The 22,743-nt window shown below is 51.8% G+C and overlaps 1 protein-coding gene and 1 long non-coding RNA gene across 6 annotated transcripts; both read right to left on the minus strand.

The window, feature by feature from the left end:
- Positions 1-7,458: 7,458 nt before the first annotated feature.
- LOC126652261 (uncharacterized) lies at positions 7,459-15,592 on the minus strand. 3 transcript variants are annotated; one of them, XR_007631919.1, is made up of 4 exons: positions 14,261-15,592; positions 13,914-14,064; positions 12,708-12,855; positions 7,459-11,702 (listed from the first exon to the last, which is right to left on the minus strand). It is a non-coding gene; the product is annotated as an uncharacterized LOC126652261 (long non-coding RNA). The 3 variants fall into 3 exon arrangements; XR_007631917.1 differs by having other exon boundaries at positions 7,459-11,706; XR_007631918.1 differs by having other exon boundaries at positions 7,459-11,706; positions 12,708-12,945.
- Positions 15,593-16,813: 1,221 nt separating this feature from the next.
- LOC126652262 (gastrula zinc finger protein XlCGF49.1-like) lies at positions 16,814-22,657 on the minus strand. 3 transcript variants are annotated; one of them, XM_050338938.1, is made up of 4 exons: positions 22,610-22,657; positions 21,225-21,395; positions 19,663-19,729; positions 16,814-19,530 (listed from the first exon to the last, which is right to left on the minus strand). In XM_050338938.1, exons 3-4 carry the CDS (start codon positions 19,700-19,702, stop codon positions 18,884-18,886), a joined length of 687 nt encoding a protein of 228 aa, XP_050194895.1. In that variant the 5' UTR covers positions 19,703-19,729; positions 21,225-21,395; positions 22,610-22,657; the 3' UTR covers positions 16,814-18,883. The 3 variants fall into 3 exon arrangements, with proteins under 3 accessions (XP_050194895.1, XP_050194894.1, XP_050194896.1); XM_050338937.1 differs by having other exon boundaries at positions 19,663-19,732; XM_050338939.1 differs by lacking the exon at positions 19,663-19,729.
- Positions 22,658-22,743: the final 86 nt, after the last annotated feature.

The following is a 22,743-nucleotide window of genomic DNA, read 5'->3' on the forward strand; positions in this document are numbered from 1 at the left end:
GTGGTTGGAACAGCACCAAAGGGTGCAAGAAATTGAACTATTTTCTTTTTGCCGGTTTATCGGTTTTGTTCTTAAAGGGGATTATTGGTGGGTATAGGAGTATTACTTAGTTATTTTACTTGGTTTTTTTTTTTTTCGTGTTCCTGTTAATACACACATACCTTTTAAAAAAGGGCTGTTATTTTGCCTTTTCCATAATTTGTTTTCCTTCAATCGGAGCCTCTTAATTTTGGATTTATAATTGCTTGGAAAGAGAAGTTTGGGTCTTTTCCTCCTAATTCATCCTCAGCAAAAGACCCTTGTCTCATTTAAACTGGGACACTCTGTCTGGGCTGCCGGGAGTCCCAGGACTCGCCCTTCTCCAGGCTTCCCACTTCAGTGTCCCAGAGGACCCAAGGTACCCCCTTCTCCAGGCCCCCTTTTCAGGGTTCCTGGAGAACCCTAAAAACCTCCTGTCTCTGCAGGTTCCCCCCTTCCCAACTTCCAGGCTGCCAAGGGTCCCGCGGGTCTGGTACCATCCCTCTCTGCACTCCCCACTCCAGGGGTCTCAGCAGCCCCCACCGGCTGTTCCTCCTCCTCGCCTGGGTCCCCCCTTGCCTGGCCAGTCCCGGTTTGCCAGACCCCAGACCCCTCTTTCTTTGACTCCACGGCCCCCCTGCCCCCACTTTCCTCACCATCCCACCTCTCCCATTCCCTGAATCCCCATCTCCTTGTCCCTGGGGACTCCCAGCCCCCCATTCCTGGCCAGCCATCCCCCATCACCTCAGCCCCAGCCCCCTTTTCCTTGATCCCGGGACCCTCTGAAGCCCCTTCCCAGTTCCCACAGCTCTCCCAATTTCTCCTTTCCCTTGACCCTGGGACCACCCTGATCCCCAAATCTCTGAGTCTCCCCAGTTCCCCACTCCTGGCTTATCCTGCCGGGCGGTCCTGTGGTGTCCCAGGGACCCCCTGAACTCCCCATTCCTGTACACCAGATCCCCCTGAACCCCCTTATCCGGGACCAGGACCCCCCTGCACCCCCTTTCCCGGCCATCCCACCTCTCCCAGACTCCACACTCCCTTTTCCTTTACCTTGGGACTCCCTGGACCCCCAGTCCTGGGTATCAGGAACCCCTGGACCCCTTTCCAGCACTGGGACTCTCTTTCACCCCTTCCTCAGCTCCAGGACCCCTTTGCAACAAACCCTTTCCCCTCCATCTCGCCTCTCCCAGCCCCCAGGCCCCTCTTTTCCATAACGCTGGTACCCCTGGACCCCCACTCCTACCTTTTACAGACTCCTGAATCCCCTTCTTTTTGTTGTTGTTGTTTTGAACACCGGGGACCCCCTGAACCCCGTTTTCTGGCCGTTCTCCCACCACCCTCCACGACCCTCCCTTTCCCCGACACCGGCGACCCCCTGCAGAGGCTCTCCCTGGACCCCCATCCCACCTCTCCCGATCCCTGCCCTCCCCTTTCCTTGGCCCTGGGATCCCCCCAACTCCCCTTTCCCAGCACTGTGCTCCCCGGCAGCCCCAAGATTCACCCCAAAACACCAAGATTCACCCCAAAAAAAGCACTCTCAGGGTTTCCCCTCTCCGATATCCCCACTTTGGGGAGCCGCGGGGGGGCGGGGGGGAATTGGGGACCTCTGGGAGTGTTGGGGACAATCAAAGAGTTCCTCACACATGGTCGAGGCCTTTGTTCGGCCCGCCGGGAATCGACAACAAACCTCAGTCCCGGGGGTCCCCCCTGGCCGGGGATCAAGCGATGGGGACGCGAAGGGACCCCAACAGAAACCCCTTTCCCGCTCTCCCACCTCCCTTATTCAATTCTCCCACCCTTTTCCCGTCGCGCCCCCCCTCATCAATCCCGGATTCCTCCCGCGATCAGTTTGGGAGGGACCCACCCCCTCTCTCGCTCACTTTGGGGGTCTCACCCCCCCTTTTCTCCTTCCCCTCTCCCGTTTTCCCATCGTGTCCCCCCCAGACCAAAACCCAACTTACCGGGCGAGTTCCTCGCTGGTGGAAAGGAATGGGGGGAGCCGGAACGGGAGGAGGGGCGGGAGGAGGAGGGAGAGGAGGAGCATCTTTCCCCCCACTTCATCAGGTGTCCGGTGGGAGGGGGGGGAGCTCCCCTCAGATATTTTGGGAGAGGGGTCTCCGGCGTAGTTTATGTGTGTGTGGGGGGGAATGTTTGAAGCTTGCGGGACTCCGAGCTGAGCCGCAAATGCCCCTCGGGGGACACTGGGGGGACCCTGGGCGGTGTTTTTTGTGTGTGTGTGTAGGATCCCAGTATGGGTTCTCAGCAGAGCCCCAGGGGTGGGCGGGGGGATGTGAGGACCCCCCCCGCGGTGGGGGTTGGTGTTCCGTGGTCAGCCCGGTCCCGGCGGGGGGGGAGGGGGACACGATGACACCCTTTTTTAGGGACCCCGGAGTGGGGGGAGCAGAGAGGGGCCACAGTGGAGCTGGGGGGACCCCCCGACAGCCCGGGAGGGCAGGGGGTGAAGCGTGGAGAGGGTGAGCACAGAGGGGTGTGGGGGGCCAGGGATCCCCGGACCCTGAAACGGGGGGGCTCCTCAGCCCTTCTCTGGCGCTGCAGGGGCAGTGCCTTTGTGCAGAGGAGGAGGGGGGAGACCCCCAGCACAGCCAGGGTCAAGGGCGCTTGCTCTTTCCAGGTCTACTCTTTCCAGCTCCACCATCCCCTTTTGTCTCACCAGGTTCCAAAATGCTTCTGGGTTCCTTTTCTTCCTCCAAGTTCCAAAATGCTTCTGGATTCCTTTTGTTTCACCCGGTTCCAAAATGCCAAAAAGAATTGGGTAGACATGAGGGCCAAAAAGAACCAGACAGACTTGAGAGCCAAAAAGAACCAGACAGACTTGAGGACCAAAAAGTATCAGACAGACCTGAAGGCCAAAAAGAAGCTGGAAGACGTGAAGGCCAAAAAGAATTGGGTAGACATGAGGGCCAAAAAGAATCAGACAGACATGAGGGCCTATTAGTATGGTTTGTTCATGGTACTTTTTATTAGTTAAGCACCTCACAGAAAAAAGCTGGGACTCCCAAAGACACCTCCTTGCCACCTTCTCCCACATGGGGGTGCCCAGGCAGGTAAAGATGGATCATGGACCCTCATTTGTGGCGAAGGCCACACAAGACGTCTTTGCGCTATGGGGAGTCGAGCACCGCACGGGTATTCCCCGCTCTCCAACTGCTCAGAGCGTTGTTGAAAGAGCCCATCGCACACTCCCGACCGTGTTGGAGAGACAACAAAAGTCTTGTGTCGGACTCACCCCCCAGGAACGGCTTCAAAAAGCCACCTCTGTGCTCAATTTTTTAAATCAGAGGGGGAGAGATCAAACACTTTTCTCCCTCCAGACCTGTTGTTCCAACCCAAGCAAAAGTTCTCTATAAAGATCTTATAACAGGAAAATGGGTGGAGCCTTTTCCCCTCATAACCTGGGGGAGGCACCACACCTGTCTGTTCACAGATCAAGGTCCAAGATGGGTGCCATCAAAGGGAGTAAGACCATACCAGGAGCTGGACCTGCAGTCATCGTTATCAACCCAAACTTCATGAAATCAGTTCCCTATTCAAGGTATGCCCTGCAGTTAGAGCCGACAGGGACTCGAGGACCTCGATGCACTTTGGAGAGAAAGAGTGGTGGAATTGTTGGGGTTTGGCCCATGTGCAGCTAAAGTCGTGCATTGCCTTTGGTTTCCTTTCTTGGAGGTGATGAAGAGAATAACCCAGTGACTGCAGGAACCTCTGAGCCAGCCAAAGGGACCTGGGACCTGCTTTTGGAAGGTGGATTTATAAGTGTATCAGGGATTGTTGATATTTTTTGCTCTGTGTTTGGCCCAGCCACCTGTAAAGTTTTGTTCTTTGCCTGCCAAGTTCACTGATAAACGGGATTTTCAGTCCTTGGAGAGAGAGTTTCTTGTATAAACTGTTTTAATTGATGTTCTGTGATCGGTTGGTTGTGTGTAGGGGACATTTGAAGGAGAAACTGAAGAGGAGAGGATGAAGTAAGATGATGTCACTGCTGTCTCTGTGATGTCACCCCGGCCTTGTGAAGTCACCAATGTCCCCTGTGATGTCACTGATGTCCCCGTTAATGTCACTGGTGTCTCTGTGGTGTCATCACTGTCCCCTGTGATGTCAACATTGTCCCCAATGATGTCACTGCTGTCTCTGTGATGTCACCACTGTTCTGAGCTGTGGCACCAGGTCCCTGTCATGTCACCGATGTCACCGATGTCACCAATGTCCCTGTGACATCACAGCTGTCCCTTTGCTGTCAACAGTCCCCTGTGACGTCACTGGTCCCCAGATGTCACTGGTCCCCAATGATGTCACCACTGTCCCTCTGATGTCACCGCTGTTCCCAATGAGGTCACCATTGTCTCTGTGATGTCACCATTGTCCCTGTGATGTCACTGGTCTCCATTGATGTCACTGCTGTCCTCACGGGTGTTACCACTCTCCACTGTGATGTCACTGCTGTCCCAGGGGTGGTCCCTGTATCCCTAATGATGTCACAGCTGTCCCCGTTATGTCACCACTCTCCACTGTGATGTCACTGGTGTCTCTGTGATGTCACCCTTGTCCTTGTGAAGTCTTCAATGTCCCCAGTGATGTCACCAATGTCCACATTATATCACGGCTGTCCCTTTGTTTTCACAATTCCCCTATGCCATCACTGGTCTCCAGTGATGTCACCGCTATCTCTGTCATGTCACCACTGTCCCTCTGTGATGTCACCAATGTCCCTGGTGATTTCACTAGTGTCTCTGTGATGTCACCAATGTCCCTGTGATGTCACTGCTCTCCCTTTGACAGTACCACTGTCCCCAGCAGTGTCACTGTGTCCCTGTGATGTCATCGATGTCCCTGTGATGTCACCAGACCCCTTTGATGACACCAATGACCACAGTGACATCACTAGTCTCTCTGTGATGTCACAACTATCCCCAGCAGTGGCATTGTGTCCCCATGATGTCACCAATATCCCTGTGATGTCACCAGACCCCTGTGATGTCACTGGTCCCTAAAGATGTCCCCACTGTCCCTGTGGTGACACCACTGTCCCCTGAATTGTTAACAATGTCATCAATGATGTCACTGATGTCACTGTGCTATCACGGATATCCCTTTGTTGTCACCATTCCCCTGTGAGGTCACTGGTCCCCAGTGATGTCATGGATGTCCCTGTGATGTCACCAGTGTCACCGATGATGTCACTGGTGTCTCTGTGATGTCACCCCTGTCCTTGTGAAGTCACCAATGTCCCCGGTGATGTCACTGATGTCCTTGGGAGATCACGGCTGCCCCTTTGTTGTCACCAGTCTACTGTGCTGTCACTGGTCCACAATGATGTCACTGCTGTCCCTGTATTGTCACCACTGTCCCCTGTGATGTCACCAATGTCCCCCATGATATCACTGGTGTCTCTGTGTGGTCATCCACGTCCCCTGTGATGTCATCAATGTCCCTGTCACCAGTCCTCAGTGATATTTCTGGTCCCCAATGATGCCATCGCTGTCTCTGTGATTTCACCACTGTCCCCAATGGTAGCACCATGTCCCTGTGATGTCATCGATGTCCCCTGTGATGTCACTGATGTCCCTGTGATGTCACTGATGTCCCTGCGATACCACGGCTTTCCATTTCTTGACAAAAATCGCCTATGATTTCAAAAGTTCCTCTGTGATGTCACCACTGTCCCCTCTGATGTCACCAATGTCCCCAGTGATATCATTGGTGTCTCTGTGTTGTCACCTCCACCCTCTGTGATGTCACCAATGTCCCTGTGACATCACAGCTTCCCCATTGCTGTAAGTAGTCCCCTGTGACTTCACTGGTCTCCAGTGATGTCACTGCTGTCCCAGTGATATCACCACTGTCCTCAGATGTGCCACCATGTCCCTGTGATGTGACTGACGTCCCAGTGATGTCACCAGACACCTTTGATGTCACCACTGTCCCTGTGACATCATTGCTGTCCCTCTGTTGTGTCTCTGATGTCACTGGTCCCCAATGAGTTCTCTGCTGTCTCTGTGATGTGACCAGTGTCCCCTGTGATGGCACCAATGTCCATGATGATGTCACTGGTGTCTCTGTGATGTCACCACGGTCTCCTGTGATGTCACTAAAAGCCCTGTGACATCATGGCTGTCCCTTTGTTGTCAACAGTTCCCTGTGAGGTCACTGGTCCCCAATGATGTCACCGATGTCCCTGTGATGTCACCATTATGCCCTGTGATGCCACCAGTGTCACCGATAACGTCACTGGTATCTCTGTGATGTCACACCTGACCTTATGATGTCACCAATGTCCCCTGTCATGTCACTGATGTCCCTGTTGATGTCATTGGTGTCTCTGTGGTGTCACCACTGTCCCCACCAGTGACACCAGGTCCCTGTGATGTCACCGATGGGCCTGTGACATCACTGCTGTCCCTTTGTTGTTATCAGTCCCCTGTGATGTCACTGTTACCCAACGATGTCACCTCTGTCCCTGTGATGTCACCCATGTCCCCTGTGATGTCACTGCTGTCTCTGTGATGTCACCCTGTGGTGGTTTTAATCTCGGCCTTCCTTGGTGACCAGTTTGTAACCAAGGAAGGGGCAGTGTTCCCAGTATTCCATACGATTTTTACATAAATCGGGGTATAAATAAGAAGGGAGGAGAGGCCTTCGCTCTCTTCTCTTCTGGCGAGGTTTGGGAACAGTGGGTCCCTGCGTTGGTCTCGCTTATCTAAGGCTGAGGCCTGCAGCGACCGCTGGCCTGCCACGTGGAGGATAGCAGAGTGCTGGCTGTGTGTGCCAATCCTGTTTTATTCTAAGGGACGTGGTGAGATTTGTTTTACTGGTTATTTTACTGGTTATTTTTCCAGTTCTCAGGTTTGATTGCGTATATCTGCTCGGTGTCCCTTCTTTGTCTCCTTTCTTTTGGGTGTTTGGATTCCTTTTTGCTCTGTACATAGCATCTTAACTGTAATATACATAAAATATATATTTTTTATATAACTAGCTGGATTTTCGGGTTCTTCAATTTGCATAGTTTTTTTCTTTGCCCTGGGGGAAGAAGGAAGGGGGAAGGGGCCGGGGCTGCTACTGGGGGTTTGGGCATTTGGCAGGGAGCCAAGTTCGAACCATCACAACCACAAGGACTCAGCACCAAAATCCCCACAGGGCTCACTCAGATAAAGCAAGTCCTGGCAAACCGCGGCCCTTCCTGTGATTTCCCTCTGGTCTGGACAGTAAATTAGGAATGTTGTCCATGGAATCAGGGCCCATTGTGACACTGCAGGGCCCCATGGAACTGTGTTGTCTGGCTCTGCTGGGAGGGGCCCAGCTTTGCTGGCCTGGGAGGAACGAGCTCACAGAGCTCCCAGTGTGCACAAACATCTGGCTCCTGTTATAAGTAAAATGAAACTGAGTTGAAATATAGTAATAAAAATTTATTGAAGACTTATAGAAAATGCAAATAAGCAAAACAGCATGCTGGGCGGCCGGGGAGTCTCCTGCTCCACTCACAGCCCGCAAGTGCAGTGAACAAAAATAGTAACTTTTATTCCCTTATCAGTTCCCCTCCCATAGTTACTTGTTCTCCTTCTGTTGGATCTGAGTTTGCAGGTCTGGTTCTGGTTGGTTTCTTTGCAAGTCTGTTTTAGTTGCCAGGTGCTTTCCTGCCCATAGTTTCAATCAGTCCTTAGACCTTAGACCTGCTGGCATCTCTAGATGTCCATCTTGGATACTCTGGATCGTTTCAGTTCCTGACTCTTTGGTCCTTGTCCTTCTTTCCTTTACTTTATGCGTGTTGTGAGACAATAAGCTTTTTATAAAAGTAAGATACAAAATACTTATTCAGTAAAACACAATAATTTGTCTTTCCAGCTTAAGAATTGCAAGCTGCATGACTATTAGCTTAACCATTCGGTAATTTACAGTCTCCCAATCTTAACAGAACATTGATTATAATAACATATATATAAGAATATAACATGCACTATAATTTAATGAGTAAACTACTACTACTAATTTGATGAGTAAATTTAACTACTACTACTTATTACACTCCCTTCTCCTCCTGGATCCCACCCAAAGCCTGGCCAGGCCTGAAGGGGCAAACCCAGGGAGTCAACCTGTCCCATCTGCTGCCAAGCAAGGCCAGACATCGACAGCCACGGCCTTCACCAGCCCCCAAACACGGGGAGATAAAGGTCACACCTTGCTCACAATCACACACATTTTGTTAATGAACAGACACAAACAGTATCCACTAATGAGCAGATATTAATACATCTTACTAATGACATTTTGTTGATGAGCAGACACACAGTGTAGTCTTCTCACACTACATCTTTTACTCACAAACACACATAGTTTTAGCTGATGAGGGATAAATAGAACATCAGATTGGAGCTCTAGAGGCCAGCTTTGCTCAGGGCCTGTTGTTCAGCCTCAGCACTTCAGTGGCAGACAGACAGAGCTTTATATTACACACAATTTACACACTCATTACATATTCTCCCTTCACACAAATACTGTACTTTGCTTTACACCCTCACACCCTCTATCCCCAGTCCTTATTTGGTCATTTGGGGTCCTCTTCAGGGGTCTCTGGAGGGTTTTTCTGTGTCTGGTGCCCCCCAAAGTTGAGGTGTCCCCTTGTTGACCTCAGTTCTGAGCAGGCACAGTGTCACTGGTTTTCACCACAAAGGCTGGAACGTTTGGGTTTGATCCTCTCTGGGTCCCCACAGCTCAGCTGACATCCTGGTTGCTTCAAGGTACATCCCTGATCCAATCCTCCAGGACTTCTCCAAGATAATATTGTTCTTTATTTGCCCCCTGTGAAAGGCTGTGAGCAATGTTCCATTTCTCACAAGCCAAGGGAGTCACAACCTGCCCCATCTGCTGCCAGACAAGGCCAGGTATCACTTCCAGGGCCTTGACCAGGATCTACACACACAAAGATCAGACCTTGCTGACAATCACACAGATTTCACCAATGAACAGGTACAAAGAGTGTTCAGTACTGAGCAGATACTAACATGGCTCACTAAAAAGCTTTTAACACATTTTGTTGATGAGCAGATTTTAACACATTTTGTTGATAAGCTGCAGCCTTATCACACTCCATCTTTTACTCACAGACAGACACAGCTTTAGCTGATGAGTGGTACATGGATAAACAGAACATCAGCTTGGAAGGGTCATGGAGAGGTCAATTTGGGCCCAGGGCCTGTAATTCAGGCCTCACCACTTCAGGGACAGACAGACAGGGCTTTTGATTACACACACATTTACACATTCGGCAGATATTCTTGCTCACTTTATCCATGGACTTGTAGGCAACTCTGGGGTCACATTTGGTACTAAAATGAGATGGAAATTTTCCCCCATGTCAAGAGTGTTTTAACTTGCATCAGAAGAGCAAAACAAGACTGAAGCATTTTGTTTCTGCAATCCAGTGGGAACCTCTGTCTGGTGACCTTCCCAAAGGTACCCCAAATCCAGGGATTCCTGGATTCAACAGGATTCCACTCCCTTCCCTAGCCCGGTTGGTGCCACAAGGAAAAACCTCTGGCCACCCAGAGAAGGTACCCCCGAGACCAGGAGATATTTATACCCCCCTTCTCTGGGCAGTTCAGTGCAATCCATCTGCCAACATTCACCTGGAACATTTCCACACTTTCCATCCCCTATTCCCACCCCACTGGCAGGGTTTGGATTGTTTCTCTCACACTCCCCACACTGCTGACTCACTGCTGGTACAATTGGGGTCAGTTTTGGACCCAGAACCCACTTGTGCAGATGTTACAGTGCAGAAACAAAGACAAACACAAACCAGTGATCAGTGGATAAAACAAAGCCAGAGACCAAACTGTGGAACACCAAATAACCCCCCCAAAGCACTGGAAGATCCACACATCTGGATACTCCCCCTTACTCAACACATGCCCATTACTTTGCTTTACACACTCACACCCCTATTGCAAGTACCTATTTGGTCATTTGGGGTCTTCTTTGGGGGTCTCTGGAGGGGTTTTCTGTGTCTGGTGCCCCCCAAAGTTGAGGTGTCCCCTTGTTGCCCTCAGTTCTGAGCAGGCACAGTGTCAGTGTTTTTCACCACAAAGGCTGGAACGTTTGGGTTTGATCTTCCCTGGGTCCCCAGAGCTCAGCTGACATCCTGGTTGCTTCAGGTACATCCCTGATCCAATAAATCCTCCAGGATTTCTTCCAGATTCTGTTGTTCCTTATTTGGCCAGAGTGGAATGTTGTGAGCAATGTTCTATTTCTCCCACCAAAAAGTCCAGGGGGGCTCATCCATCTGGAGTCCAGCAGGTCTCAGGAGGCTCTGGGAGGGATGGAAGCTCTTCCCAGAAGTAACTGAGGGGTGGAGATATTCCTCATCCTGCTCCTCCACACCTGGGTCGAGACAGCACCTTGGGGATGGGAACAGCTGCCTTGGTTGCTTGGGGATCTTGTCCACCACTGTTTGTAGGGTCTTCCCACATGGCAGCATCCTGGGAGCCGTGGACTGGGCACTGGCACCCCCAGGAAGTTTTCTGCTGTGCCACTTGCTCCTGGGAATGCCTCAGCTGGGAGCCTGGAATGGGCTCCTTACCCCCAGGCTGTTCCTGGCCATGGGCACCCTCAGGGATGAACGGGCTCTGCTGATTCCCGCGGCTCCAGGGGAGCAGGGAGTGCCATCCATGGGGGCTGATCCATCTGAAGCCTGGCAGGGCTCAGGGAGGCTCTGGGAGGGATGGAGGCTCCTGCCTGAACTAACAGAGGTGCAGAGATTTTCCTTATCCCGCTCCTTCCACAGCTGGAAATGGGAAAAGCCACCTTGGACACTGGAGGATCTTGTCCAGCAATGTCTGGAGGGTTTTCCCACATGGAAGCATCCTGGGAGCCATGGATTGGGTACCAACACTTAGTTCTGTGCCACTTGCTCCTGGGAACACTTTACTGGAACGGGCTTGTTCCTTCCAGGCTTTTCCCAGCCCTCGGCATCCTCAGGGATTGGCAGGGTCTGCTGATCCCCTCGGCTCCAAGGGACCTGGGGGACCTGTCCATGGGGGCTCTGCCATGTGGATTCTGCAGATTCTTACGGAGACCCTGGGAGGCCTGGAGGCTCTTGCCAGAAGTAACTGAGTTCCTGAGGTTTCCTTATCCTGCTCCTCCACAGCCGGATCAAGAGAGTGCCGTGAAGTTGGGAACACCTGCCTTTGCCACTGGAGGATCTTGTCCAGCAACGTCTGGAGGGTTTTCCCATATGGAAGCATCCTGGGAGCTGTGGATTTGGCACTGGTGGCTCTGGGACATTTGCTGCTGTGCCACCTGCCCCTGGGAATCCAGGAATGGAATGGGCTGGGCTCCCACTGGGACTGGATTAGCGGGGTCTGCAGATACCCACTGCTCCACGGGAGCAGGGACTCTTATCCATGGAGGCTCTGGGAAGGATGGAGGCTCTTGCCAGGAGTAATGGAGGTGTGGAGATATTCCTTATCCTTCTCCTCAACAGCTGGATCAGGAGAGAGCCTGGAGATGGGAACACTTCTCTTTGCCACTGCAGCATCTTGTCCAGCACCATCTGGAGGGTTTTCCCACGTGGAAGCATCCTGGGAGTTGTGGATTGGGCACCAACACGGGCCATGCTCGTGTCTCGTGGGCTCCTGAGAAGAGCAGGGCTGTGCTGAACAGAAGCAACTCTGTCTGCCAGAAATGAAAAGAAACAAAAATCTGCAACAAGAATTCGCTGCTCTCATCTTAAAACAGAGGTGAAATCAGTGCAATAGGACATGGAGCCAACTACAGTGTTCATGACATGGATGATACAACTTGCAAGTTTTCACCAGGAACTGCAAAACATCCACGTGCTGCTCCCAGGCATTTTTAGTTCTGTCCTGCTTCCTGGCAAACTAAGTTTGCCTGTAGGTCAAAGAAGGACAGACTCAAGCTTAAGAAATTAAAATATTTTTGAGCTATAATCCTATAAAACATCACCTTTCAAAGGGAGATAAATAACAGGAAAAATAGCCAAATTGAGTCATGGCAGAATAAATGACTTTGATTTGATTCTTCACAATGTTTTGTTTTTATTATTAATTTTACTCCAGCAATTACCAAACAATCACATCGGGGCCCTGCTTAAATTAAAAAGGCTTCATAAGCTGACTCCTGTCTGCCAACTGGGAATAAATCAACTCCTCTGGAACTCTTTGGAATGGACAAAAAGATTTGTTTAAACTCTTTGTCAAAACCTTTAACTTGACTGAGCTTCAGGACTCCTGCAACTCTCCTGTTATTAGTTCATCACCTGGATTATAAACCATATTTATCTGGTTGGGCCAGGTAAATATTTACAAATATAAAATAAGATCCTTCATTTCCAGGAGCTACAAGCTGTAATCACACACAAGGACATTTGTCATTTTTTGGTTCTGCAAAAGCTTGGGAAACTTTTCCCTTTTATATTTTCCCTTCTGAACTCGTCTCTTTTATTCCTGTGTGGACTCTCTGATCCTTCCACAGGACATTACAGAGATGTGGTTGTTGCAAAAAAAAATACTTATTAGATCTTTCTTGGGTTTGATTGAGACTGTTCAGATGATGACACACATATTTTACATTATCCTGATCTGCAAATTTGTTACACAATTAAAGGAGAATATATAAAAAAGGTTTGAATAGCAGAACTGAAAAACGCTCATTACCTGTCCAATTGCCACCCAGCCATGGAACACTGACAATCCACAATGGTTCATACCTGGCATGGATTTTTTCCTTTGGGAGATCTGGGGCAACCTGGAACTTGCTCAGCCTCTTGTGCCCTGTTCAGGTGGGCATCTGTCACTTTTCTTCCTGCAATAATCCAACCCAATCCAACCAGTACTTTGCTGCTGCTCCAAGGAATTACCAGAAGCTTTGGCTGTGTTTTCCCATTCTATATCTCTATTTTATATAACCCAAGTTAAATAAGTACCATTTTAAAACACTGGCACTTCTGTATTTCAAACTCCCAGCACAGCACAGACATTTGTCAGGTGATCCTGAAACTTGACTGGTGATACTGCCAGCAGGGTATTAATAAATAGGGAATATCAGGACAGAAGTTCATCCAATACACACACCCCAAAATCCTCCCAAAAATACAGATTGATTTGGGGGTTGTTTTCTGGAAGGAACAAAATTTACAGCCCTGCCATACACACAACAAAGTGTGACCCAGGCACAAAGGGGAGCAAAGCTGAGGGTCCTTCAGGCTCCAGATTTAAAAGGTGACATTGGCTGGACACTGCTGGGAGCCCTCACACATTGCCCATGTTGGGGTGAACTCACAGAAGAGACAGAAATGGTTTTCATGCTGCTCCAATATAGAATCTCTTTACCCAAACCCCAAATCTGAACAAAATCTGCCCCTGCTTTTCCCTCCATACACCCAGGACGTGTGTGGGGCACAGAGGGGGAACAGGAGGGTCTGTCTGCACAGCAGACAAGCCTGAAGAAGCACAATCTGTCATCCTCACAACAAACAGTGTGAGTTTAGCCCAGCAATGGCTTGAAAACCCTGGTGACTAACTGGGGGGGAGGAGAGGAGGGAAAAAATCCTTACCGATTCCTTAGGGACTTCTATGCAGGAAAACATAATCAAAACACTCATATCAAAGCAATCCATTACACTTTTTGCTAACTGGAAATTCAAGATATATTATCTAATATATGGCTTATTATTTACAAGAGATAGAAAAGGAAAACAAAATATTTTACCAATCAGTTCTGCAACTCATTGCCTTCCTTCAGCAGAGAAACTGCTGCTGGTGGGACATTGCCCGTGTTGGACCTTGGCAATCACACACCTTTGCCCACCCCCCTTGCTCCAGATGTGCCAGCTACCCCAAAGAACACGAGATGGAACCCACCTAACTCAAACATCAGTTTTGTGGCAGCTGACACTCCCTGGGGTTTGGCACTGGAGCTGAATCTCTGGGGGATCTCTGGGACAGAAGGGGGCATTTCATGGATGGTTCCACTTCTGAACTTCCCTGGGCGAGTTGCAATTGGCTGGTGAGGCTGAAAGATTCAGGATCAGGACTTTTATCTTTTGAAACTACATATTGGATTTTAGGGATAAATTGCAACATTCTGAAACTGGAAAGCTGATAAAGCAGAAAATACTGTTTCTCCCTCAAACACATTTGAAGAAGTCCACTCATGAAAACATTCCAGCCCTGCAGAAATCCAAGCCCTTGCAGCCTGCTCAGCTCACCTGATCCCTCCTCTCCACTGACGGCAGGAACAGGACTCTCCTATTGCAGGGGCTCACCTGGAGATGCTGGGTTAAGGACTCACAACTTCTTAAGAAAATCAACATTATAATCCCACAGTTCTGGCAAGGTTTCATTATCAGAGGGGTTCAAAAGCAAAGCTCTGTTGCCAGGACCAATTAATGCAGGATGGTGCTCTAATGCCAAAGGTTATTTCTGTTGCTGCTTTTGTTACACTCTGGAATAACTCCTGTAGAGATCAGAGCTGGCAGCCAGAATTCCAATGGCACTCTTGTTTCATTTTTCAGACTTTGCATTTCAAGAGTGGTGAATTTTATTGGAAACTTTGAAACGGTTGTAACAAACTGCCTCTGAAATTTTATTTTATTTATTTCTGAGGCAGAATTTTCAAACATATCCTTTGAGTGTGCAAACACTTGAATGAGTTGTAGTGATTTTTATTTACAATTTTACATTTGCCCTGATTGATGTCCTAATTTATATTTTGTTAAATAGGAGTTCTTTCATTGTTGTCTTCTGTAATATATGGCTTTTCACTTTTTATTTTTTTTTAAATATAACCCACAAGCATAAAGATGATCTCATAAAGTGTTACAACCTTTTAAATCCACTTGGTGCCACAGAAGCACAGCATGCAAATATTGCACCCAAATATACTGATATTTACACCAGGAAGTTCTGACTTGATGACAGTTCTACACAGCCATGAACAGAGGGCTGGTTTGATGTGTCACACAACTGTGGTGACCATGAACATCTGCTCTGAGCTTTTCTTTATTGTCCCCATTGATAACTGCCAGCCTGCCCTTCGTGGGGAACACAGGCCTGTATATTGTAGAGTAGGGATGAAAGACCTTTTGGAGCCCGATAGTTTGATCCCCATTCCATTAGTTTTAAGAAATCAGCAGCTGGACTCGAAGGTTCTGAGGGGTCCCTCCCAGCTCAGCACATCCCACGATTCCATGAGGTCCAACTGCCCACCCAGCACCGCCCCAGGAACCCCCAAACCACTGAACCGCGTCACTCATGGCCAGCTCCAGACGCCGCTGAAACACCTCCAGGGACGGCGACTCCACCTGGGCGAGCTCTTGCAGCGCCCGAGCGCCCTGTGGGTGCAAACAACTCTTCCGATCCCTGCCCTGGCCCTGCCCGGCCTCAGCCCGAGCCCCTTCGCTCCTGCCAGCGCAGGCTCCTTCCCAGCAGCCGCCTGAGGAGGAGGCGGCTCCCGGCTCCCCTGTGCCCCCCGGCCGGCCCCGCTCCGGCCCCGCTCGGGGGGGAGCTCCCCCGGGGGGCCCTTGGCGGCGGTGGCTCCCTGTGGGTCCCTCCCCGGGGTCTCTCCCCGGGGCCGCTCTCTGTGCCCGTCCGGCCGCGGCCGCTCCCAACTCCCAACTGACCGACGGTGCCTCGAATGGGGCCCGCCACGGCTCTTGGTCCCGCCCCCTCCGCCTTCCGACCAATCCCCGCCTCTCCCCGCCCACTCCGCGTCCTCCCATTGGCTGCCCGCGCCCAGCCCATGGGGCGAGGAGCGCGCGGGGAGGGTTCGACACCACGTGACCCGCGGTGAGGTGGAACAAGGGTCAGGTGGGGAGCGCTGGGCGCTGCCTGGCAACTGATGAGTCATCAGCTCCGCGCGCTCCCATTGGTTAAAAAATGCTTCTGGCCCTTCTGTGGCTGATCCCTCCGAGCCCCCCAAAAACCGGGACTGTGAGAACTAGGAGGCTTTATTGGGAACACTGGGAGTAGCTGGGCGGGGGCAGAGTGACAGTGGGGATGGGGGGGATACACAACCCCCCCAGAATCAGCACGGGGACGGCACGGGTCCATGGGGGGCACTGGGAGAGAGGGGGTACTAGGATGAGCTGGGGGGCACTGGGAGAGAGGGGAGACTGGGATGGGTTAGAGGAGCACTGGGAGAGAGAGGGGAATTTTTTTTGACCCCTTTCCTGGGCACTGGAACCCCCTGCACCCCTGTGCCCGACCATCCCAGCTCTCCTTCCCCCACAAGCCATCAACAGGTTTTGGAGCTCCCTTGAGTGCCACAGCCAATAGCACAGCGCTGGTTTAATGACGTCACTGGTTTTCAAGAAGAATATGCCCGCCCCTTCTTCCCACCCCTGTGAGACTCTTCCAATAGAACATTGTGAAATCCGTGATGTCACCGGTCACCAGGCAGAATTGGCGAGCTTGGGGGCTGCTTGGAGCAGGGCGGTGCTCGCGGTGGGGGGCGGATCCCAATCGATCGGGATCGGTTGGGATCGATCGGGATTGGTTAGAATCGATCAGGATCTGGGGTCTCTTCCCACCACCATGTTCTTCACGTGCCGACCCAACGAGGCCATGGTGGTGCTGGGTGAGTTTGGGGGGCCCGGGGACTCCTGGGAACCCCCCAAGTCCCCCCCAAGACTCCTGGGGATCCCCAACTTCCCTCCATCAAATCTCCCGGGACTCCCCAGCCATCCCAAACTGCCTCCTGGGGACCCCCTGTATCTCTTCGTTAGGATCCATGGCCAGAACAAAGACAAGTACAACAGTCATTCAAACATTACAAAAAATCTCTTATTGCAGTTAGAGTAAAAGACTACTAGCAAAGAGGTTAAAAAGCTAAAAAAGAAGACAAAATCACTACTTTATCAGTTAGCATTCATACAATACTACAATCAGCTTTTATTACAACATTAGCTAGTAAAAAGGGAATTAAAGGAATACAAAAAAAAAAAAATACAAAATGTTTTCTTTCCTGGTTGCTTCCTATCAATAAACTGTGCTCACCTGCACAGACAGGCCAGGCCTACCAGGCTCTGCAGGGCTGGTCGGTGCCCGTGCTTGGCGGGTGTCCCCGCGGAGCAGCACAGTGTGGATGGAAGGATGAGCATCGCTCCACCCAGCAGTGCTGACACCCCATTCCATCAGCTCTACATTACACTACGTAGGGCCAGGACGCAGCAGAAGGTGGTGCTTGAGTGGCAGCCAAACAGTCCCTGTTCATCACCTCATGCCAACAGTCTGGGCGAGCCCCACTGTAGGGCAAGGGGCCAACGACCCCTGCCCACATCATCTTCCTCTCCATCACCTTGCTCAGCCCTATGGACGACCTGTACCATTGTGTTTCAAGGGAATTTGTATCTCTCTTGCAGAGTGGAGCCAAGCCAAGGAGGAACTCAGGTATGATAATGGGGGATATCCAATTAAAATTGCTAAAGACACAGTGGGCCCTACAGTCAACTTGTGCAATAAAGTCACATTGTACAATATTCTGGCTGGTTTCACACCCCAATGTAATCACTTTCTCACCCCTCTATGCTCCACTGATCATCTGAATCAAAATTCCCCCCCTCACACCATGGCAACCATTGTGCATTCTCATTGTTACCACAGTTACCATAGCAACCATTGTGCATTCTCACTGTGACCTTAGTTACCATGGCAACCATTGTGCATTCTCATTGTGATCTCTGTTACAATTGTGTATTCTCACTGTGACTTCGGTTACCATGGCAACCATTATGCAGTCTGTTACATTGGTTACCATGGCAACAATTAAGCATTCTCATTGTGATGTTGGTTACCATGGCAACCATTGTCCCTTCTCATTGTTATGTCACTTACAATGGCAACAACTGTGCATTCTCATTGCGACCTTGGTTACCATGGCAACCACTACATATTCTCATTGTGAATTTCGTTACCATGGTATATCTTCTGCATTCTCATTGTTACCTCGGTTACCATGGCAACCGTTATAAAGTATCATTGATACTGTGGTTACCATGGCAACCATTATGCATTCCCAGTTATTTACCATGGCAACCATCTGTAACACACAGATAATATAAAAATGCCAAAAATTGTTTCTGCCTGTCAAAAACTTCCTATCAAACATTCTCTGTCAGCTCTCTGCCAGAAGTTCTCACCAGGACTTCCCACGGCTCTTTTCCTGCCAAAAGATCCTGCCATTGTTTATGATTATCATATCTATTCCAACATCTGAACTGGCTACGTGCCAAGAAACCATGTTCAAGCTCCTGTGAACACTATAAAAATTGAGGGCAAATTCTGGAAAATCAGGGAGAGGAAAGGGAGAAGAACTGGTGACTGTAGCCGAGAATCTCTGCCCACCTCCCCTCACCTTTTCTCCATGGAAACTGCAACACTAAAGAAACATTAAAAGAAACACTAAAGAAACACTAAAACTACCACTAATACAGAATAAGATAGGACAGTGTTCTACACTAAAGCAATTTTTGAAGCAATTCTACTCAAGTTGGCACCAAAGCAAGAATTATGAATTAGAAATGGATGGAACTCCCCCAGACCAACAATCGTGGGGAGATCTCTGCTCTCAACCTCCAGCACTGACCTTGGGGGGTCCCCAGCCAAGGCAGGAATCTCCACACACCCTCCAAGAAGGGTTCTGTTGGCACAACCTGCCCCTGGGAAAGGGGACTGGCCCTTTCTGGTAGAAAGGGATGGACTGACAATCACTGGACTCCAGGGGTTGCCTCACCATCAGGGGGGTCATTCAGGGTGGGATCAGTGGCCGAAGCTCTTCCCGCAGTTGGGGAACTCGTCGGGCTTCCCTTAATGGTGGGTCCGTTGGTGGGAGGTCAAGTGTGAGCTGTCTGGGTGAAGCTCTTCCCACACTCTCCACACTTGTAGGGCCTCTCCCCGGTGTGGATGCGCCGGTGGATGACAAGGGTGTCGTTCCGTTTGAAGCCCTTCCCGCAGTCGGTGCAGCGGAAGGGCCTCTCCCCTGTGTGTGTTTGCTCATGCCTGAGGAGATGTGAGCTGAACCGAAACCTCTTCCCACATTCCAAGCACTTGTAAGGCCGTTCCCCGGTGTGGATGAGCTGGTGCTTGAGGAGGTTGGAGCTCTGGGTGAAACTCTTCCCACATTCCCTACACGTGTAGGGCCGTTCCCCAGTGTGGATGTGCAGGTGGTTGAGGAGGTCGTTGCTCCGGCTGAAGCTCTTCCCACATTCCAAGCACCTCAAGGGTTTCTCCCTGCTGGGAGGCTGCTCAGGGACCACCAGCTCAGAGCTCCAGCTCAAGCTCCGGTCGCCTTCCCGGCACAGGACGGGTCTTTCCACCTCAGAGCTCCCTGGGCTGGCTTTGCAGCCCCTCCTCCGGGGGCATCTCCGGGCCTTTTCCTCCCCGCTGCCTTCCTGCACCGGGGAGCCCTTCAAAACGGCCTCTCCCACCAGGCTCTGCCGGGGGGATTTGTCCTCCGTGCTCTCCGTCCTCAGCTCGGGGCCTGGGGCAGGAAGGAAGAAGGACAGGCAGGGGATTTGCCTCTGGCCCAGAGGGAAGGCCAAGGACATCCCCTAGATCCAGGCCCCACGTGCACCACAAGACAGGGCCAAAGGGGCACTGACTTCCTCCTCACCTGCCTGAGGGGCCCGCACTTTTTTCCTCTCCTCCTTCATCCTCCCAAACTTTGGGAAGGACAAATCCTGCTGAGGGGAAACAAGGGCTGAGTGCGTTTCCTTGGGGGTTCCTCCCGCCCAAGTCCATCTCTAGAACTCACCGGGCATCCTGGGACCATAAAAACCTCCAAAACACCAAGATTTAGCCCAGAAAAACCCAAACCACCGAGATTCAGGTAAAAACTTTTCAGAAATAGCAAGAAGATCCCCACACCCCAAACAGCAAAAAGTCGAGATTCAGTTTAAATATATGCCCAATTCTGAAGATTAGCCCAAAAAAATCTCTCCCAGGATATTCCCCTCTCTGGTCTCTCCCCTCTGCGGTTCAGAGGGTCTCCCCTGTCTCGGATGCTGGGGGACTCACTTAGGGATGTTGGGAGTGCTGGTGGTCCCAAGGGTCCCTTCTCCTCTGACTCTCACCTTTGGGGTGCTGCCTTCCCAGACATTCCCCCTTGAAAGGAGAGCAAGGCCTAAAGAATTATCTTTGAAATATCTTGCTCAGTTGAGAGAAGCCCCCCCATACCTGCTCTGCCTAAATTGCTAAAGAAAAATTTGTTCTGTTCTGTTCCTTGGACCTGATCTAAAGAAGGCTGGAAACATTCTCCAATGGTCTGTAGGCCAGAAATTAAGGCAAAGTCAGCCAAGGGAGACATTTGAATAGGAGAAATAGGCCTAAAGCCAAGGCTCTCTCCAAGCTTCAGTGACTGGGGCAAAGACAGTGGAAAGTTAGAGGGGTGAAACTGAGGAAGACTGCAGAGACCCCAGCCCCGATGATGAAGAAAGGGGGATGAACCCCCAGAACTGAGGGTCAAGAAAAGCTCCACCCCAAGCTCTGCCTGAGCTCTGCCTGTATTTCAGCTATTATCAACATCAATGATTCGATGTTGCAATCAAATGAATATGGATGTAAGATGTTGTAATCATAGAAGTTACACTGTATAAATTACCCTGTTTTGCACTGAGACCTTCGAGCAAGAGCTTTGTGGTGCAAACCTCGCCTGCTCCTGACGTCCACAAATAAACACCTTTGCTGCTCATAAGACCAAAAGCTTCTGGGTAGTTTCTTTACCAGATTTCTTGGATTCATCTGGAGAGCAGATTGTGCCCCAGGGCTGGGATTGCAGAGGGGCCCTCAGGTCCCCAGGATGAAGCAGTAAACAGCGAAAGACATAAAAGGCCCCCTACCCAAGGATTTCAGGGGGAGTGTCCTGCAGGGAGGGGACAGTGTCACCCCACGAGGGCGGGGCTGGCAAGTGGGAAGCTGCTCCAGTTGTCTGCAAGAGGCCTCGTGCTCTGCTCAGCCCCATCAGTGGCCGGGACCAACACCCCGTCCTCGTGGCCAGCGGCTCTTTCCTGCCCCAGCCAAGAGGTTCCCGGCCCCCCAGAGCTCCCCTGGGGCTGTCCCTGCTCCTCCCTGCAGGCTCCGTGGCCGGGCACACTTTGTGTTCCTGGGGGCCACCAGCTCAGCAGCTGCAGCCACTCCAATCAGCGCCACCAGCTCTGCAGCAAAGCCCCAGCTCACCTGGCACACAGGGCATGGACACAGCACCTTCTCGCTGCTGGGCACTCCCAGCTCAGCCTCTTCCCCAGCACGGGGCTCTCCTGCCTCAGCACCACCTCTGCCTTCCACTTCTTCTCAGGGCCACCTCAGGGCCAGCTCTGGGCTCACCTCTGGGCCATTGCTCAGGGCCACCTGGGTGGGAGAGGAGGGGCAGCACCACAAGCAGATGAGTCCTGAGACCCCCCTGGTGTCCCCAATGTCCTCAGGGGCCTCCCCATGGCCCCAGTTTCCCCCTTGACACCCTCAATTCCACTGTCCCCAAACCCCATCCCAAATGTCTCCAACCCTCTATCATCTCCCAGGAGCCCCCTCTGGACCCTCTGACCCCAGACCAACCCCCATTCCCCCTTCACACTCACAGAAAATTCAACGACATGTGGAGAGACACTGGGGACACTTAGGGGGCTTTGGGGGGCACTGGGTGATTACTGGGGGATACTGGAAAACACTTGGGGGAACCAGGGGGCACTGGGAGGGACTGGGGCGTTATTGAGGGATGCTGGGAGGGTGCTGGGAGAGACTGGGTGATTACTGGGTGATTACCAGGACACACAGGGAGACACTGGGAGGTTACGGGGCCATACTAGGGGTTACTGGGTGCTCACTGGGGGATCATTGGGCCATACTGAGTGGCAGTGGGAGGTCACTGGGAAACACTGGGTTGTCACTGGGGGGTTACTGGGCCATACTGAGAGCCACTGGGACGTCACTGGGCTATACTGGGGGCACTAGGATCCCTTTACCCATATGTGGTTCATCTCCCCACCAAGACTTTGGGTGGCAGCACCAGGACCCCTACCCTGAGGGCTGGGAGACCCCTTGAACCCCATTGATAGCCTTTAGGGGACCACTGGGATCCCGTCCCTGTGGGGTCTCTGTGTGCTGAGTTTTGGGGGTCTCTGGGATTCGGGCGGGCTTCGGGACCCGCTTTCCCTGCGGTCGGTCCGCCCAGCCGAAAGGCGGCGCTGTGGCACGAGCAGCAATGGCGGCGCCGCGCAGGGCGCCATGGGAGTTGAAGTTCCTTTAATGAGAACTCCGCGGGCGCCTGCGCAGTGCAGCCATGGCGTTAAAACAGCGCCCTCCCAGAGGGTTCCGAGGGCCCCAGCCCTTTCAGGGACCTCCTAAACCCCTTCAGGCACCTTCACCCTCCCCTCTGAGCGCCCTCAGGACACCAAATCCCCTCCGCGACCCCCCGACAGCCCCTCACGGACGTCAAAACCTCCTCGGGAACCCCCGAGCCCCTCCTCCCCACTCTGCCGAACCCTCCAGCCTTCCCGCCCACAGCCGCGCTCCCCGCAGCCCCCGAGCGCATCCCCAGCCCCGCCGCAGCCCCCGCCAGGGCTCACAAAGTCGGAGCAGATCCCGCTGCCGCCGCCATCGCTTTCCCGGCAGCCACCGCGGGGCTGTGCGCCGCGCACCGCCGGCAGAGACCCGCCCGCCCCCTTTTCCCGCGCAGGGCACGCAGAGTTATGGTGCAGCG

Source organism: Myiozetetes cayanensis, unplaced genomic scaffold, assembly GCF_022539395.1.
Source record: "Myiozetetes cayanensis isolate MyiCay16 unplaced genomic scaffold, myiCay2020 scf730, whole genome shotgun sequence".
NCBI lineage: Eukaryota > Metazoa > Chordata > Aves > Passeriformes > Tyrannidae > Myiozetetes > Myiozetetes cayanensis.

What these genes read in the sequence shown, in the direction of transcription:
- LOC126652262 (XM_050338938.1), bottom strand. Translation starts at nt 19,702, where the DNA reads ATGAAGGAGGAGAGGAAAAAAGTGCGGGCCCCTCAGGCAG. An exon ending in AGTGCGGGCCCCTCAGGCAG is followed by an intron (nt 19,531 to 19,662) that starts GTGAGGAGGAAG and finishes TTCCTGCCCCAG; the next exon opens with GCCCCGAGCTGAGGACGGAG.